The sequence below is a fragment of the Lutjanus erythropterus genome, chromosome 15 (assembly GCF_056507025.1).
Source record: "Lutjanus erythropterus isolate fLutEry1 chromosome 15, fLutEry1.hap2, whole genome shotgun sequence".
NCBI classification, from domain to species: Eukaryota; Metazoa; Chordata; class Actinopteri; order Lutjaniformes; family Lutjanidae; genus Lutjanus; species Lutjanus erythropterus.
In genome coordinates this window covers 30,413,499-30,433,429 of record NC_139331.1, presented here as the reverse complement: position 1 = coordinate 30,433,429, position 19,931 = coordinate 30,413,499, and the positions used below count along the sequence as shown (strand labels likewise).

General features: G+C 39.3%; 1 protein-coding gene across 2 annotated transcripts in view; it reads left to right on the top strand.

The window, feature by feature from the left end:
- The window catches only part of fam184ab (family with sequence similarity 184 member Ab), a 210,165-nt gene that overhangs the window by 164,150 nt on the left and 26,084 nt on the right, over window positions 1-19,931 (top strand). For both annotated transcript variants that reach the window (XM_084737868.1, XM_084737867.1), the window contains exons 17-18: window positions 3,107-3,291; window positions 10,073-10,219. In XM_084737868.1, the coding sequence (XP_084593994.1) occupies window positions 3,107-3,291; window positions 10,073-10,219 (332 nt within the window). The remainder of the gene's footprint in view (window positions 1-3,106; window positions 3,292-10,072; window positions 10,220-19,931) is intronic.

The following is a 19,931-nucleotide window of genomic DNA, read 5'->3' as shown; positions in this document are numbered from 1 at the left end:
TCTGCCATATTTTTTTTATCCCCCTCTTGTTTGCTTGTTTTTTTCTTTCGCTTTTGTGTCTCCTCTCTCTTCAGATTGAAGCCAGGAGTTCGTCGAGACAGAGATTGAAATGAGTAAATGAGTCATTAAAGATTAATCTGCCCTGTTCCCATTGTGCTTAATTGTGCTGCTAGCTTTATTGACAGCAGAAAATCAGCCAATGACATCAAATTAAGTGTTGAGGGAGACTCAGATAGAGACAGATAGTGAGATGGGAGCTTGCGACCATGAGGTGATTACACAAGATTATGGCTTTTGGATATATGAACGTAGCCCTTGGCACAAATTGTTATAGAGCCGAGTGGAATGAGATTTCTGCTGAGTGGCGAATCATTAGTGGACAATAACTCGACAATATTTAATCTAATTCTGATGGAGTTGAGTGGCCCTCGACTGGGAGTCCTCAGATCACATCTTCGCCTTTTCTCGCCTCTTCATTTAAAATCTCTAATCATAATGATCAATTTGGCAAACAAGACCCACTCTGCTTCCCATCATGAGGTGGATTTTAACACTGAACTTGGTAGTTTTCCTCGTTGACGGCCAGCGAATGAAAAGATAAAACAAGATGAAAAGCTTTTTTTTGACATTTTTAAATCCTATAATATGGTTTCATTTAAATAATGTCAAGAAAGGTTTTGTAAAGCAGACAGTGGGAGCAAAAAGTTTTGGCTGAGAAGGAACCAAAGTCTCTTAACTGTACTCACTCAATTAACCCTTTGAGCCCCACTGTGGTGATTATGTTATGCTCTAAGATTTATAAGAATAAAACAGTGATTGCAGTGTGTTTCATATTTTTGTTTTCAGCACAAGCTCAGTTACAGTAATATGGAAGTGGTATGAATGTTGGGTTTGTAATTTTTTTTCTTAAATCAACAGAAAACTCAGACAGTCATTTAGCACATGTGCACAAATAACTGTGAAAAGCACACGCAAAAAATGATTATTCAGGGTCTTTGCCATGCAAAGATGACAAAACGACTCATTCGGCTCATGCAAATGGACTAATAAGTGGCCGTGAAGTTATTCATGTCACAGTCCTGTGAGTGAGTGTGAAAAGGTGTGAGGACTGCAGAGCTTTAGCTCCTGAACTAAACAATGTGAGATGAAACCCTGCTAACAGCAAAAACTTAAATACTTCCTAAAGAACCAGGAGTGAAATCTCAAGGATTACTATAATGATTGAAAGATTATTTAAGCGACATCCTTATTCTGGACTAATTGTAAAGTCAGGCAGATTGTGCGTCTTCAGGCAAGCGTTTAACTGAACTTACAAATTGTTCACTCCCATCCCGTGGACAAAATCACACGTTCATCTTCTCACTTCCAAATCACGACTGATGTAAGTCAGATCTTTTGTTTGTTTTGTTTTTGTTGCTCTGGAAGGGGGTCATGAGTAATTTGGATAGCTGGTCATTCGCTACATGGACGGCGTTCAGTGATTTTGAGAATTTTGATAAATCATGTGCTTACTCATTTGTGACTCAGATGAGAGTGAATTGAATCCTCTTCAGTTGTACTCGTTTGTTTTACAGGGTAAAGTTTAGCAGGCTGCTTTGCATTAGTCACCAACACTGCAAAACCTTTTTAAACAAAACAGATTTGAACCTGTCCTCTTACAAATTAAAGGCCTAAGTAATGTCATAGTATGTGCATTTTTGTGCGATGCAAGCATTTCCTAAAATGGCCCTGAAGTAAAGTCAAGAGCAACACATATTGTAATTCATATCAGAACCATACAGCTCATTCATGTTAACAGCAAGAGTGACCTCATCTACACATGGGTATTTATGATTACAATATACTGATGGACAGTGAATGATAATGAATATTACCACTCATTGTCAGTTCATTAACATTCATAGTCGGTCTACCAGCATTTAACAGCCAGTGTGGAACTTTGAGCCCATTATTAATGAGATTATTAATCCACAATGAATGAGTCACTTTGTGCTGTCGATAAGAAACGGTGGATCCCTGAATAGAAACGTTTAAACACTATTCCCCAAGAACGTCGGCTTTAAAAGGATAGTTTGGGTTATTTGAGGTAGGGTTCTTCTTTTCTTCTACTTTCTTTCAGTAGTTCCTACATGAAACTGCTCACAACAAGGTCAGTGGATGATCTTTAGTAACTAGGTCATGATTTTTGAAAAGAGATACTGTTTTTTTTAATTTTTCAAATATATTTTTTGTGCTGTGAGCATCGTAAGCCAAGTGCTATCTAGCGCCATTATACTGAAGATAAGGCGGACATCTCTACAGCTGATCTCTCCAAAACTCTGCAACTCACACCAAAAAAAATCCAGATGGATAGATAGTACTACAGGCCAGAGGAAAATTATGTATTTTTGATTTTGGGGTGGACTGTTCTTTTAATACAATGGTTAAAATTAACCGATAAAATCAAACACAAGAAACCAAACCTATTTTAAAAAGCTTGTCTGGTAACTACAGTACAATGGACATGGTGTGTGTAATGTCACAAAGACAGATTGCTTTATATAATAATCAAATCAATTTTCTTTACGTGCTGTGTTCATTATCCATTGTCTCATCTGTATTGTGGTTGTTTCATCTCATTAAAAGGGTTTAAAAATTCTGCTAAATAACCAGAATGCTTAAATATTTGTGTAACATGTTTGTTTTCCTACAAAATATCAGAATATTGCTTGACAGCTCATTTAACACAGGTACACAGGTAAAACACAATGATTGAAAGTGGCTGTTTATTGATATAAGACCAGATAAAATGCAGTTTTAGTTATTATAGGCAAACATTTAAACTAATATGAAAATGTTATACTCATGTTTTACATTAAGTTTGCCAAACATATGGTTTCTCCCTGTCAGACTGTTTAAAACTAATAATTGCTCTGCACAAAAGTGAAAAAAGTGAATTGCTTTGTTCTTGAAAATCTGATAGAGGTTTGTACCTGAAGTCAGTTAATGAAGTTAGAGGGAGACTGTAATTAAAAACCTGACATCATTAGTGAGCCCTCAAACTTTTTAAACTATGAGAATGAACAATGCTGATTCTTTTGGGGTTTTTTTCTCTCTTCTCTCCCAGGAGCGTGAGCTGTTGGGCCGGATCACTGAGCTGCAAGAGGAAGTCTCCAGGAGGAAGAACCACATCGCTCAGCTCGACCACCAGATCCACACGCTCAACGAGAATATCAGCACTCTGACTAAAGAGCTGGAGCTCAAGGGCAAGGAGGTGCTCAAGATCCGCAGCGAGGCCAATCAGCAGATCAGGTATGACTCAGCGCTCGGAGCAGAACTGAAGCACAAAACAACAGAATACCGAAATGAAAACCTTGGTTCAAACTTCACTTTATAGCCAGCAGAGAGGGTTTGATGCTCCCTGGGAGCTCTATTGATCTGATTTTGTCCAATAACACTTGACAGGGGCAAAACAGAGCAGAATTTTACAGACTGTTACTGGCCTTCAAACTTGTTCAAAGACTTCCTGATTCAGTTATCTAAGCTGTTCATACTGTGAAGTGGTTTCCTTCATGGAAAACCTATAGTCTGTGTCTGCCCGCTTGACCATTTAAAACAGACTATAGATAGGATTACACTCATTTTGGTTTATATGTCTTTTGGTTAAAGGGGTAGTTTGGATTGTTGGATTATCCATTGGATTATCCATTTTAGTGTATTAGCTACAGTAGATGGTGGTTGACACACCCCCAGTTTGGAGAAGCAGAGAGGAGCACCAGCCAGGAAGTTAAGCAGTGAACAGCTGTGGACAGTGTCAGCAGCAAAACATATTGTAGCCACTTAAAATAAAGGCCTTCTGAAAAAATCATTATCATTTTAAGTGTACCCTATACGTAGCATATTTTCACTGCTTTACTTTGCGGTCAGACAGCCTTTTCTGACAGAAAACTGCTGTTATATAATCCAAATATCGTTCTCTGCAAACCAACCAAACTCCATAGGCGGAATCAGTGAGTTTACCTCACAGAGCAGAGGAGCTGTGGTCCACCGCTGCCTGGATCCGTTTCTTTGTTTGTGTTACTGTGCAACTTTGGTGAATGCAAACTATTGTTTTAAAACACTGAAGTCACACAATAACGCAAACAAACTAACCAATTGCGGCAGCAGTAGACCAGCAGCTCCAGTGTTCTGAGAGGTTAAATTACTGATTTCTCCTATGGAGTTTGGTTGATATGGAGAGAGTGATGTTTGGCTTGTATAACAGGGGTTTCCCGTCAGAGAGGGCTGTCTGACGGCAAAGTTAAGTAGCGAAAATACTTTAAATATAGTGTACACTCAAACCGATATCGATTTATTTTAGGTCGACCTTATTTAAGTGGCTGAAATACCTTTTGTTCCTGACCCTGTTCACAGTAAATGGCTTAGTGTCCGTGCTGCTGCCCCTCTCTGTTTTTCCTAACTGGTTTACCAAACAGCATCTACTGCAGGTAATACATTAACTATGAATAAGTACCTCATACAGCCCTACATTAAATAATCCAAACTATCCCTTTACATTTACTGCAATTGAAAGCATTGCCATCATGTTTATTAGAAAATAATATAAAATAAAAATTAAAAAGCCAAAACTGCCAAACTGACAGTATCCTTTTATCCATCTCTGATAAAAGATCTGAAAGTGTCGTCTCTTCTCTGTTTGTCAGATTTTGAATCAGTATCTGAAATATTCATGGTTACACAGTTGGATCCTCGTCTCACACACATGCACATCATCCACAACCAAAGCCCAGGAAGCACAGACCCCATTGTGTTCACTCTGCAGTTTATCTTAATACACTGTAACCTGGCAACCAAACTACAGAATATTTTTCTCATGAATTCAGAGCGGTGGTCCTTGAGGTCCTGCTTTTTTCATTTTCTTGGCCTCCATTTTCATCAATCAGCACTCCACACGGTGGTGTTTTATTCTATTTTCTGTCTGATCAGTAGCCTTAGTTCACTTACAAGTCAAATAAAAGGGCTAGTGCAACATTGTTTATCGTGAATTTTCTGTTGATAAAGAACACATTTGCGTTCCCCCACATAATTTTGAACTGTTATGAGCATTACAGTAACAATAACAATAACACAAAGAACTGGAGTTCCTTAATGTCTGTTACAATTGTTACATTGGTTATTTCTTCACAAACAGCTGTTGTTTTATACATTGTCATTTGTGCATGGATGACACAAATTAGATACATTGTGATCATTTACAGGGGAGGTGTTAGTAGACATAATGTTGATCTTTTGTCAGAGCTATGCTAGCTGTTTCCCCCCATTTACAGTCTTTGTGCTAAGCTAAGCTAATCACCTCCAGGCTTCAGCTCTGTCTTAAATGTACAGTAGGGCTGAACGATTTTGGAAAAAATATCAGACTACGATTATTTGCCATCTTCCATCAGTATTCTCATTTTCTTTGAAAAACAAAATATAAACATTATGGTGTGATTTTTGCAGGGATCTGTACCAAACAAAGATGATTTCTCAAGTCTGTAGAATATGTGTGGGATGTGTAGGCCAAGACATCACTGCAAAAATGTTTATTTTGACTTTATCCTTGCACTGTTGAGTTCTACACAGCTGCTTCGTCAGGAAATAATAAGAGAAAAAAAAAGAGCTATTCACAACTCGGCAAACAAACAAAAATGAAATAAAATTAAATAAAGATACCTTGAAAAATAACTTATGCTAATTTTAATCACATTGGTAATCCAAGGTAGGAAATTACAGGAGTCTGTCTTAACTTAAAAATAAGAAATAAAAAGGATCTGCAGCAAACAGGCATTTCTCTTGTCCATAGCTTCATCAGGTATTGCTTCTATGATTTAGTACGGTTGGCATAATGTTAAACAAATATCCAAAATTAGAAATATTTCTGTATGATTCCAGTCAGTATGGCTTCAATCCCAAAATATGTGTGCATGATCTCCAGTTTATTTAGAGTTCCTCCAGCATGTTTTTCTGCTCTTGTTGTGTTTTGATACAATTAAAGGAGTATTAATATCCCTCTTTCTTAATTTCCAGTTGAATGCCTTCCATAATGGTCTGTTAGTGACTTTATGTCCCCCTACACACACATTTTCCAATCCCATCTCAAAAACAACATATTAATCTAAAAGGAAATTCTGACGCTGACAATTTTGTAAATTGCAGCAGGCAGTGAGAGCATTAATAGGACATTATCTCAGGATAGTTTTGACATCCGTATCCAGTTTTCCAAAGACACACACACCCACTCGATGCCCCCACACAACCGTTTCAGCTGGTGGCCGCACGTTGCTGAATTCAACTTCTCTTATTATATTCGGATGACGATAGTTTGTGCAATCCCGCTCCTGCTCCAGTCCTGAGGAAAACACGCCGAGATGAAAGCGAGAGAAGACCAAACGAGGCAAATCAGTCTCTCTGTTTTCGTCTCCCCCCTCCTCACCCTTCTCCTCTGTCTCTGTTGGCCGGTGTCAGCCGCCCATTGATTAGGAGATGTGAAGGTTATTTAGGGTAAAAGAAAATGGAATCTATAATCATGTTGTTCCCTGCGGCATGCTATGAATTTTTTAAAGTGCTGTGTGGCTAATGTGGTCCAGCTACTCATTAGCATCAATCTGTTGCTATGGATTCATGTGAGAGCGTTTGACGGTTTCTCTGCATGCGTGTTTGTTTGATGACTGCTCCCATGATGCTTTGTTCTCTAGCGTTAATTCACGCGCCGCTAGCCTTCATGTATCCACGTCCTCCCTCTCACTCACTCTCTCTGCTGGCTGTCAGGCCCATGCGCAGCACATTTCTCCTTCTGTTACGTAACGCCCCGTCTGAATCCTGGTCACAGGGATAAAAATAGGCTGATAAATAAATAAAGAGGAAGCAGAGAGAGATAAGATGTGCGCCCCTCAGGGAGAGTTGGCCCAGTCAGAGTGAGAGGCAGGCAGGCAGACAGACATCCGTGTTTCTCCTCCATCCTCCTTTCCTCCCTCACATCCCTTTCATCGGCCTCTTTCTCCTCCTCATTTCATTATCATCATCTTTTATTCCCGTTTTCCGTCCTCCTCCTCTTTCTTTAGCTCCCTTCCTTTCCGTAGAACATTCTAAATTTAGAAACTGAACATATTTCATAAGAAGTAGAGTTTATGACACACTTTCTTCGCATGTGTTGTACATATGTGTCATATTTGGCAATTTAGCAGGGTTGGGAGGGTTAATTTAAAAATTTATTTTAATACTAATTACCTCCTAACCTGCTAAAAAATAGTCACTTACCTAACCACAGTTTTAAAGTAATGTAACTTAATATCTTTCCATTATTTCTGGAATACCAAATGGTAAAATTTCTCAGCCTAATATAAAGTTTTATGTTCATTGTAGTTTTATTTATTGTTTGTCATTATATTTATTTTCTTTGTTAGATTAAAAGCTTTAATTCTGCACATTTAAATGTACTTCGCAAAGTAGCGTTTTGCTATTCACACAAACTTCATGTTGACTGGAACTTATTCACACACAAACCAGCATCACCACCTGCAAGCCCAAAATGATTTTCAGTAGTAGTGGTATTGAAAGGTTAGGGTTAGCTTGCTAACTGGGGGCGGCATGGCGGTGTGGAGTTTGCATGTTCTCCTCGTGTCCACGTGGGTTCTCTGTAGGTACTCTGGTGTCTTCCCACGGTCCAAAAACATGCATTACTTTGGCTAGTTTGCAACTCTAAATTGCCCATAGGTGTGAATGTGAGCCTGAATGGTCGTCTGTCTGTCTGTGTCAGCCCTGTGATGAACTGGCGACTTGTCCAGGGTGTACCCCGCCTCTCACCCAATGCCAGCTGGATAAGGATAAGCAGTTACAGACAATGAATGAATGAGCTAGTTAACTGAATTTCCACGTGGCTAACATTAGCAATTTAGACTGTGTAGCTAATGGTAGCAGTTGTTCTGTGCAGCTAATATTAAGAGTTGTTCTATGTTGCTAGCATTTGTGTAGCTAACATTAGCTGTTGGTTTGTAAAGTTAACATTCGCTGTTGGTCTTTGTAGCTAACAAGAAGTATTTTTTCACTAGAGGTTATGTTAATGAATTCAGTGAAAGATTAGTTGGTTTCATAGAGACAGAGTGGTGTTATGTGACTCATTAAGTGTTGTTGTATGTGCATTGTAATTGGTAGTATATTGTACTACTGTGTACTTTATTTTGAAATGTATTTTAAAATCGCAATCCTGATAATAATATCCATTTTTACTAGGCCTAAATATATCTGTAAACTAATTACTTTTTTAAAATTGCCTTTTTTTGGTATCCTAATTATCTCGTCACATGTAATTAGTTTCTCTGTTACACATATTGTTTTATTGTGTTTGTTGTTTTGCACAAACTCCAAAGTCCAACTTCTATCATAATTACATTCAAAGTATGTTTTCATGCAATTAGGTTTGAGGAATTCGTTCAGTGCTTCTGTCTCCCTTTTCTAATCTCACCACTGTTTCCCCCCTGGAACAATCCATTATGTTCGCCTCTCCTGGGAGAGACGGACAGAGAGGGAGAGTCTGCAGGTTCTGATTAAGTCTTAAAAGAAAATGTCACCCATCTAAAGAAAAATAAAGAACATTTGTCTCACTCCCGAGCCAGCAAGATGTTTTGGACAGTGGATTTGAACTTGGCTCACTCTGTCCAAACACTTGAATAGTGATGTCAATCTTATTGTTTCATTAATGGGAAGGGTTTTTGTTTGTTTTTTGCCACATGTGATGTGAAAATTAATCAAAAATGTGACACACAACAATCATGCTCATCAAAATAATCTATCTGACAAAGTGTCCTTTTATACAAAATAGATGGAATAAATTTAGGTGAGCATATTTAACAGGATGCATATAACAGTAAATAACTATTCAAAATTAGACACCTTTACCAGCTACAACATTAAAGGTCTGGTGTAAAAGGACATTCCTTGGCAGAATATGGTAGAAATTGAATATAATATTCAGAAATGTGTTTCTATTTGTGTATAATCAACTGAAAATATAAATTGTTGTTGTTTTTGATATCTTAGAATGAGTCCTTTATATCTACAGGTGACACTGGTCCTCTTCCATGGAGGACGCCATGTTGAACCACCATATATCTGCTGTAACCAAACCAAATACTGGTTCTAGAAACTTTAGCCTTTTGTGTTTTCCATGAGTTTCATTGCCACCAGGAGAGTGAGGCGAGTGGTATTCAATTTGTTGCAATCTGCAACCTCACCACTAGATCCCTCTTAATCCTAAATTCTGGTCCTTTAAATGCTATGTGACTGTTAATGCATCAGTAATAATGATCCAGTAATATAATGTACAATAATACAACACTGAAAAGAGTACTTCAGCTGCTTAATCAGTAGTTTTACTTTTAATGTTAAGTCAGTTTAGCCTGATAATACTCCTGTACTTTTGCTAGATTTTTAAGGGATGAATCACTTATAATTGAGTGTTTTTACATTATTGAATTTCTTGCTATTTTTAGGTAAATAAAGGATCTGAATACTCATTCCACCAACGCAAAGCTGCTGATTTTCAGAGTCTATTATCGCTTTCATCCTAGGACCACTTATTAAAAGAAGCTTTCTTCAAGTTGTCAATCATTTTTTGTAGATGAAGCTGTTTATAGCCAGTTTAACTTGTGGGAAGGCCTGTTTTATCACAGTCATGTTTGAGGTGTCCCGTTGAAGGTGCAGTGAGCGATTCTGGAGAAAGATAGTTGATTGTTGAGTCTCGTTTCCATTGACGGCCGGGGATTGAGACTCAACAGTCAACTATCTTCCTGACCTGTGATTTAAAGTCTCCTGTCATGTGTTAGATTTTCTAAAGTCTGAAAACACCTCCAAGATGAGATGCAGAAGTCTGGTTTCCTCTCAGACCACCTGAACTAGAAATTTCTGCTCAGTGATGCCATATAAACCGTCTGCCCCAGCTTTAAGTGATTTTAACACCTGCCAGCCAATCATGAGCTAGCATCATCCACGGCTGGTATAAATCAGCAGCTTCAGTCTTCTCTGAGAAACTCAACTGGCCGTTCTCCTCTCTCCTCAGGGCTCATGAACAAGAGTTGACGAAGAGGCACGAGAGGGAGCTCACCGAACTGAGCGCCGCCCACAGCAGAGAGACGCAGAACATGCTGTCGGACTTCAACAAAGCCCAGGAAGTGCTCAAAGACAAGATCTCCGCCCTGCAGATACTGTATGTACATACTGCAGACACACTGCTTTTGTGGTCTTCAAACAGCTGTGCAACAGCAAAGGTCTATAACGCTAATCTAATCCTTAACTCATGATTGCCATGTGCGCAGGTCAACCTATTCGTCCCAGATAATTTAATTGTGTGCTGTCAGGTGCCAAATGGAAGCTTAAAACAAACAGACAAGTTTTCTCTGGGGAGCCTGAACGCTCCAGCTTTCTATTTTCTCCTCTACAGATTCAACTCTCTTTATCTTCTACACTTTTACTCTTATATCCTCTCCACGTGCTAAGTAGATGATCAAATATAGGAAAAACAAATTAAACACTGTGCTTTTGTTTTTTGTTCATGCAGTGACCTAAAAAAAATCACTGCGTCATATAGACAATTAGGGCATATCTAAACACGTTTACAGTTGTTAGTCATATAGAGGCAGGCGCATCCATGCTGACTATTTTTATTTTCATTTACATCAGGTGGAGTGGGGTATAAATAGGACGGGGGCTGTGATGAATTATTCTCTTCTCAGCTAATCATATTGCTTGTGTCATACGTTATAAACAGCTGCACCGAGCACGATGGTGCATGACGAAACTGGCTCGCGATGAAAGGCAGCGGCACCGAGAGAGATTTACCGCTGCACCCTCAATCTGTACCTGAGCCGCGTTCTTCCGGAAACAATGTATTTCCATTTTCAAAACAAAGAAAAACAACAAAAAGATAAAAAAAATTACGCCATGAAATCAAAGATACAAATGAGACAAACAAAAATGGCAGCATTGTCTCATGTGCCACTGGAGTTTGTGATTAAAGGGGTAGTTCGGATTATTTGAACAAGGGTTGTATGAGGTATTTATCAATAGTCAGTGCATTAACTGCAGTAGATGGTGGTCATCACGCCCCTAGTTTGGAAAAGCAGAGAGGAGCATCCACATGGAAGCTAAACAATGTACTTCTGTGGACAAGGTCAGCAGAAAAATATGTTTTAGCACCCTAAAAAAGGCCAGCCCCCCAAAAATCTACATCAGTTTAGGTGTATGCTATATTTAGAATATTTTCACCACTTAACCTCGTCGTCAGACACCCTCTTCGTATAGGAAACCACTGTTGTATAAACCAAATAGCACTCTCTATTGCTTAACCAAACTCCATTCAGTAAATCAGTAATTTTACCTTGCAGATGATGAGCCGGTGGTCCACCGCTGCCCCACTTAGTTAGTGTGTTTGTGTTAATGTGTGACTTTGGTGAATCAAAAGACCAAAGTCACACAATTACACACTAAGTGACTGAGGCAGTGGTGTATCAGCCATTGTTCTGTGAGGTAAAATGACTGTTTTTTTCCACTTGAGTTTGGTTGAGAACGATAGAGCAACATTTGGCTTATACAATGGTGGTTTCCTGTCAGAAAAAGTTGTCTAACAGCAAAGTAAAGTGATAAAAAATGTGCTAAATATAGCAAACACTTACACTGATATCCTTTTTTTTTGTGGAGGGGTTGAACCCTTTTAAAAGTGACAGTTTCCCCCTGGCCTGTAGTGCTACTTATTCATCTAGATTCTTTTGGTGGAAGTTGCAGAGTTTTTGAGATAGCAGCTGTAGAAATGTCTGTCTTTTCTCCGATATAATAGGACTTAAAGGCACTCGGCTTGTGGTGCTCAAAGAAAAAAAGTGCATTTGAAAAATTCAAAGCCAGTGTCTCTTTCCAAAAATCATGACCTGGTTACTCAAAATAATCCACAGACCTTGTTGTGAACACTTTCATGCAGGAACTATTTTCTTTCTAGTAGAAAGAAAGTCAATCCAGGAGATTCTACTGCAGGGAGAAAATAATTCACTGATGTTACACGGTAACACAAACTGATCGTGGCAGCAGTAGTCTAGCAACTCCTGTGTTTTGCGAGGTGAAATTACTGTTCGTCCTGGAAGAGTTTGGTTGGTTTGGAGAGAGTGAAATTTGCCTTACATAACAGCAGTTTCCCATTGGAAAAGGCTGTCTGAGGACAAAGTAAAGCTGTGAAAATATTCTAAATATAGTGAAGACTTAAAGGGATGTTGATTTCCGACACTTTCAGTTTCTGAGTGATACCCTGGTTGTCACTTTGCATTGGCTATGACTCTATTCGGCCCTGATGTCATTCAACATGACCGCGTCACAAAAACTGTCCAGTTGGCTGGAAATTTTGGTTTTCATACATCATGAGCGGAGCCTGATGTCTTCATTTGAACACTGTTGTGATTCGTTCATCTGCCGAGTCCAAACACTGCCATCATTCTGGCGATCTCAACTGTTATCTTCACTGAAGTATATAAAGCACAGAGGAAACGCTGCTTTTCTGACAGAGAAGATTTACTCTGTCATCGCCCTTCAAGCAGACAAGCACAAAGCAGAAAAAAAAATCATCAAGCATCAGATATAAACATCTCTTACTGCCAAAAAAATGTACCAAATTAAACTGTGGTTATTGTCACTGCTGTTGCCAGGATTTTGAAAATGATGAGACATTTTTGACAAATAATTGAAAAACTATTCATTAATTAAACTATTCAATTTTTCTATTCAATTCGGTTTTCCACACAGAGGAGATAATAATCTTAATATTCCTTTTGTTATATTTTAATTTACTCACATTTTTGTTCCATAAAAGCAGTCAAATATATTGTTCTTTTGTCAAAAAAAATATCAGAATAGTGCGTCAAAACCCACCATGTGTAATTTGGGTAAAATATAAACTCCTCTTCTTGTAATTAAACTCTCTAAAATCTCGGACATCAGCTCTGTTTTATCAGTAGTAACAACAGCCCTGGTAATGAACCACGTCCATTGCTCTGCTGAACTGGTTGGTGGGCATGATTTTATTTATTGCCTCTACTGTGTCATAATATGTAAGGTCCATTTAAAACCTAAGCATATAAGTAATGGAATGGATTTAAATTAAAATATTAATTGCCTCCTTATATAGTGCATGAATAGTAAGTTACTACAGTGTGTGACAGACAGGGATTATCATTTGTTATTCTAGACTTCATGTATACACAATTGTCAGTGACTCTCAACTAATAATTGGAAAACAGAGCAGAGTTTCCACCAGAAAGGTTGTTAAGCAGCTTGACAGTGAAATGAGAATAGCTGGCCTGCACCACCTTAAATCAGTCCACCCCGGTATGCCTTTTCCATACACATGAGCTGGCCTGGCTTGACTCAGTTTGACTCACCCTGTCAGCACAGTATGGCAGGGGTTTGCATTTCCATTACAGCAGGGCCGCCCACTTGAAGACGTGTCTTTAAATTGAAGACAAGCTCAACAAACTTGAGCTGCGCCGCTTTAAAGCGGTGATAAACCATTCATATACGTCTCTGGGATAAATACACTGTTTCCTTAAATTCTTCATAATAATGTTGTTTTGTTATTTAAGCACTTTTATTATGAAGCAGCACAAACAGGGAATGATTTCATTCAAGGTTTCATTAGCAGTAACTTAACGTGACTCCTACACAGCTGAAAGCAAACATGAAATGAAATAATGCAGATACCTGAAAGTACAAACAGCGACACAGAAACTAAAGCATAGAGATTCACTTAAAAGCCACAAAAGTAATAATTGCCTGAACTGAGCACACAGGGCGCTAGATTTCACAAATTAGCACCAGCTAACACCTTCATGGTATCATGTGTCTGCATGTACTGAATGACAGAATACTCACTTTTATGTCTGCCTGCACCCCATCGCTGTTTGGTGATACTGGGGCTCGGATTAATTGAACTTCCAGTGGATTTCTGTCTCTGCAAACTTCTCCTTGTTGCCAAGCACCCTCATGTCAGCAAACTGACATATATAAAGATGGATGACAAACAGGGAACTCCCCAAAAGTGAAGCCAAAACATCTCTATCACCGCCTGGTGGCTGGTTCCAGTACAGGTCATAAATTCTACCCCCTTCATGTTAGCAAATGGGACATGGGCCAAACTAAAACACATCAAATATTTTTTCTCATGGTTTCTGTCATTTTAGGCAGTTCTTATCACATCAATGTTTGTTCAAGTGCTTATCTGACTAGTTTGGTTTTAATTAGTTATTTGATGCTTTAAACAGGTGGTTTCATGTCATGACTGACATCTGAGTTCTGCTCACCACTGAGTCGGCCTGCTGTGTGGGCAGGACCTCAGTACCGTGACTCGAGTCCTGATCAGTACCTCACAGACTTTGGCTCTAAATGACATCACCAGCACAAGATGGAAACGCTCATATCCGAGATATTTTGGCTTCATTTTGTACAGCCGGAGGAAGTGGAGACGTATCATCCATCTTTATTTACAGCCAGTGTGTCAGGCAGTGATTAGCTATGATTAGCCTACAAAGTTACGTTTGAAATATGACTGAAGCTGCTCCGTCCTGAGACTCTGCTGTACAGAGCAGACACTTTCAGGTTATAATTGTACTGACCGTTGTCCGATGAAGTATTGATAACACCCTTAGATGGTGGGGCAATGGGCCAGTAATGTAATCAGTGCATGCCCACACAACTTGCAACACTGCTGGCACTTAAATTCACCTCTAAATAAATCAAACTCAACCACATAAGCTAGTTCCAACTGAAATCTTACAACATATCAGTCTTAAAATATTAAATCCAACTCTCTGATATTTGCAAACACCCTGAATTTGTTTGACTCTAAAACATAGTTTAGAAGGATGATAATGTAACATCACAGCACCAGATGTATGATGATAGTTTAAAAAGATCTGGAAAACTCAAGTTCCTTAGATGCTTTAGACTCCCATAGCCGTAAAAAACACCCAGATAAGAGGAACTATACATGATTAAACTCGGGGCATGTCGTGCCAAATGTACAGTATGGAATAACATCAGTCATATCAAATATCAGTTAGAACTTCTTCAGCTGCGGAGAACTTGCAGAGATCAAAGTTAATGTATAGGGTTGCATGAAATAAGGATCAAAGACGTTTAGCTTTGCAAGGGTCTGAATCCAATTAGTGGAAGTACATTTCTTTTATTACTGAAGATGAAGAGGGGAGATTTATATTATTGATGACATGCAGATCGCATACAATGAATGCAGTTAAGGTCTGGTGAAGAAAATGCTGTAGTGTAGCTGTAGAGTGAAAAAATATGAGAGAAAGCTGTGGGGTTGCAGCACGTCGAGGTTACACCTACAGAGAGCGAGGGGAGTGTATATGGGATGTGACATGAATGATTGCAGGTGAAGACTGAGACAGTGATTCAGAGAGGAAGATGGATGGTTTGAGAGAGAAGAAAGAAAGAAGGGAGTTGAAAGGTAAATTTTTGCCGGTGGGCAGTGGATGATGCCGAGTCATGAGGGAAATGAGCTAAACCGAACCTCCAGAGGAAGTTACACAGATTTAGAGGACAACAGATAAAAACAGAGTGAGATAAAACTCTGTGCAGCACACAGTCAGGAGATGTGCGGCACGCTAGCATCCTCCTCAGAGCTGACCTCCTTTCAGTCTGACTCAGCTGGGAGTAAAGCACCACCTGCTGGACTACACAGGATGTTCATCCAAATATGTAGTTAAAGAAGGTCTCAAGTACAACACAAGGACAATAGGACAGATGCTGCTAGAGAATTTGCAAAGGAGACATTTCCTAAAAAAGTCTTCCAGTATTTTCTTTGTTGTTTTAAAATGCAGTATAGTTAACTAAATTGTACTCTGTGCTCTCTCTGTTTTCGTCTACAAACAGCAGGAAAACAGTACAAAAAATGAAAATCAAACCGTGTGACAGGAGAGGTCAAGAATCTATGTTTATACAGCAGGCCTCATCTTGAATAAACAATATAAAGCTATACAATGTAGCCTAGTTTTACTTATTAACTTAGATTTTTGACAACAAACTTTTCAACCATCTTTTCATCTCTTTTTATTATAATTATCACTGTAGATTAATTTGCTGACATTTGGTCTGAGTGCCTGCTATGGTTTCATTCATTGCACTTTTAAGATTTCTCCATGTCCATACTGGGTTAAAGTGGAGCTGTCTGCACCAGATTCTTTAGCCACGCTTTAGCCGCCAACTAGCGGTGTGGTTCTAGACACAGCAATATTAGTCGGTCAGTTGGTCGGTCCACCTCCGTGATCCAGACTGAAATATCTCAACGACTACAGGATTAATTACAATTAAATTTTGTACAGATATTCATGGTCCCCAGTGGATCAATCATACTGCCTTTGGTGGTCCCACAGACTCTTCATACAACACAGTGGCTCGTAAAGTTTTGATGACTGAGTGCCAATTTAGGGAGCCATCATATAATTGAGGGCTGCACGGGGAAACCCATGAATATTGTAATTGTGGCTCCATGCGGGAACTATTACAAAGAGAAGTTCAGATCAGCAGGAGAATATTTTGAGCAAGCCGTATTGAAAATTAAGTGGATAATGGTGAACGGAGCACCAATGCCAGTGGCTACTTAAGAGGCCCTGGTGACATGCCCACAGCCCCTGCAAGCACCAAACGTCACAATACAGTAAGGGGTACGTGGAGAGCTCAATATTTTCTGAGGCAGTATGCGGTGTAAAAGGTTTTAGAAACACAGAACTAGACCATGGGCTCCTAAGACTTTGTCTGCTCTGATTTGCACGTTACCTAAAATTACCATTCATATAAAAGTCTGTATATAAAACTAGTTAAAAATATTTGAAGTTTTCTTTGTCTACAATCAAAAATAGTTGGCTACTTAGCAGGCCGCACCTCTGTGAGCTCTCAAGCTCTGTGATATTGATCATTTTGAGTGCAAATAAGTCCACTCTGCTGGGCTGTTAAAAGAAAATGTTACACTAGAAAAGAGGCATTTACCAAAGGCAAAGGCTCTCAGCTTTTCATAGATAGAAGCAGGGAGGGCTCCAAGGAAAAAAGGTTGGGAACCACTGAACTAGATGCTACAGCAAGTACAACAACAACTCTACCCTGCCTTTTGTAGTGACCTTGTTGTTTTAGCATTACAACTTAAAAGCTCATGAACTCACCAAAGTCAGAAGAATGACTTCCCATCCCGGGAAATGGGACCATCAGAGGAGCAAGTGAACGCAACATTACAGTCAGTTTTGTTGTGTGACTAGCATTCACCCAAACCTCAAAATAAATGCATCTACTGGAGGAATTTTGACAGCACCCTTTAAGAATTTTTTGTTGGTATACGTAATACTATCAAGAGCACAATATTCAGATAAAAAACAGATTCTGACAAGTTTATGAATAAGTGCAAACTTACAAAAATAAAGTGGAGTGAGACAGCCTATACACTGAATTACCTTCACAGACAAAACATGTAGTCAAGCAGTCTACTTTCCTTTCTGTGTTATTTTGAACAGTTTTCTGGGACAAATTCACTTCAATGGTCAGCAGTTTCTATTTCCTGGCAGTTTCTTAACTTTACCCAGTGAAGAGGCATTTCTGGGGCTGTCCCCAGAGATGACCCACCGTCTCCCATCTAATTAACTAAAACACAGATCTGTCTTAACCACCAGCCCCGTCCCTTTCCCACCTAATTAATCTCCGTGATGACAACAGCCTCGTCCCTCGCTGCAGATCCCTCCTCCTGAACAACCACCGAGAATGCCTCCACCATTTAAGTTTCATGAATATTTAAATATTCAGTCCTGCCTCTGCACGTCATCGGTTGGTCCTCTGGGAGTTAGAAAGCGTGCCTGTGGGGTACAGTTTGTGTTTGTTTGGGTTTTGGTCGTCATGCCAACTAGAGATGCAGTTTTTCGTCAGATGAGCAATATTCCAGCTTGCAAGTTACACCATCTGGAAGCGTAATTACAGTCAATACTCCACAACAGTTCTCCAATCAATGTATAAAGTATATTAAACTGCAAGTAACCATAGTAACAGTGTTTTTCCTTCTCTCTACATTACCCATTAAACGTTTGCAAGATTAAACAAGGCTCTCTGGATGCCAAGAAACAACCTTTAAACACCCCAAACACCCATTTCTTCTCATATGGAGCAGACAGCAGAGTCCAACAGCCCAAATTCATCATGAGGAAGAAAGTGATGAAGCTTAATGTTGCTGGGGTTTGTGGGAATCTCAGATGGATGGAGCTCAGCACCACCACACAAATCACTCAGCCCTGTAAAAGATGTAGCTGTCTCTGTCGTGTGTAGATAATGCTGCACTGCCTTTACAGTCTTTATATAGGGTTGTAAATTATTGTTGACGTTAGCGTGTTTTTGTTAATATGGGACATACAGAATCAGAGCCTATTAATGTGACTTTTTACAACTTTCTGTTGTCTTCTTTTTGTCCTTTCGCCACTATTTTATTAATGGATCGTAACATGAATGTAATCATGCACAATGAGAGACAAATGGCTTAACAAGGCACAGGTCCATTATTATCCAGTATTTGTGATATTTGTAGCCATAAACGGTACATTAAATAAGTTGAATTGTTATTTAATATACAATCTGTGGTTGAAGCGAGTCGTTTCCCCCTGATTCCTCCTCCCCAGGAGTGCAAAATGAGCACAACATTGTAATTTGACAACTCATTGTAATTTTTACAACTCAGAAACATTTACTCATTTGGCATACTTTTGGCATTGAAAATTGAAAAACAGAAGCCACTTGTCCAACATTTCCTCTTGGCCATCAGTTATTATCAGCCAACACCTTGAAAAAAGACACCACCTTTACCATAAATGAACTAGTTCCCGAACAATCATCTTGTGAACCTTTACCGCTGATGTTTGTAGTAGTAGTGTCTGTCCGATAGCTCTTATCAGCTGGGCCATTCAGTCGACAGATGTGGAGTTTCCCCCCACGGGAAAATCAGTTCGATGGCTTGCCGAGCAATAGCAGGTGCTTGTTTCCGTCCCCTTGAAATATTCTGTTCAAATCTTAGACAGACCCAGCAATGCGATGAATGCCGTGGGTGACATCGGACTCCCTTGCCTTTCTTATGTCACCAACGCTCCAGCTGGGTGTCACAGAGGGTCTTCCTGCTCACTGAAGGGTTGCTGATGCTGTGGCAGTCGAGTGTAAAATAGTCGGACACTAAACATTTGGCCTCCGTGTGCTCTGGCCCCGGAGGAAATTCAGCTACAATTCAACCAGCCAGTATGAAGATATTGGAACAGCCCGTTATAAATCAAGCAGAAGAAAAGCCTCTGAATACTTGGATCTGATATGAAGTCCCCAACAGCCTCAGTGGGAACAAGTGAGCTCCACTAGAGAAGATATTATTTGTCTAGTCTCCATTTGAGGAGTTTATTGAATAAATGGGCTCTTTGGTCTGTGTGAGAAAAGCCCTCTATTGCATTACAACTTTATCCCAACCATATACTCACAAAGAGTGGCTGTAATTGTGTTACATTAACAATGTATTAAATGGCTACTTATAATGTAAAAGGGTTTGGTCATGATGACAAAGCCGCCCTCCTTGATTGCTGTTGCTGCTTCTGTTAAGGTTTCCATTCATATCCAGTTTACAGTGATAATTATATCAGATTTAACATTGAAACTAGTGGTAATTTTTGAAACACAAGGTGTTTGATTCCACAGAGACATTTAAAAAAAAAGCAGCTTCTCATTTCTGCCTGACAGCCACGAATTTTGTCAGCTAAAACGATGACTCTCATTATCAGATTTCAAAAGTTTAGCTAGCTAATGTGAGCTAATGCTTAAACTCCTGACTTTTTAATGTTTCCATCTGAAGAGCTTTTCCCAAT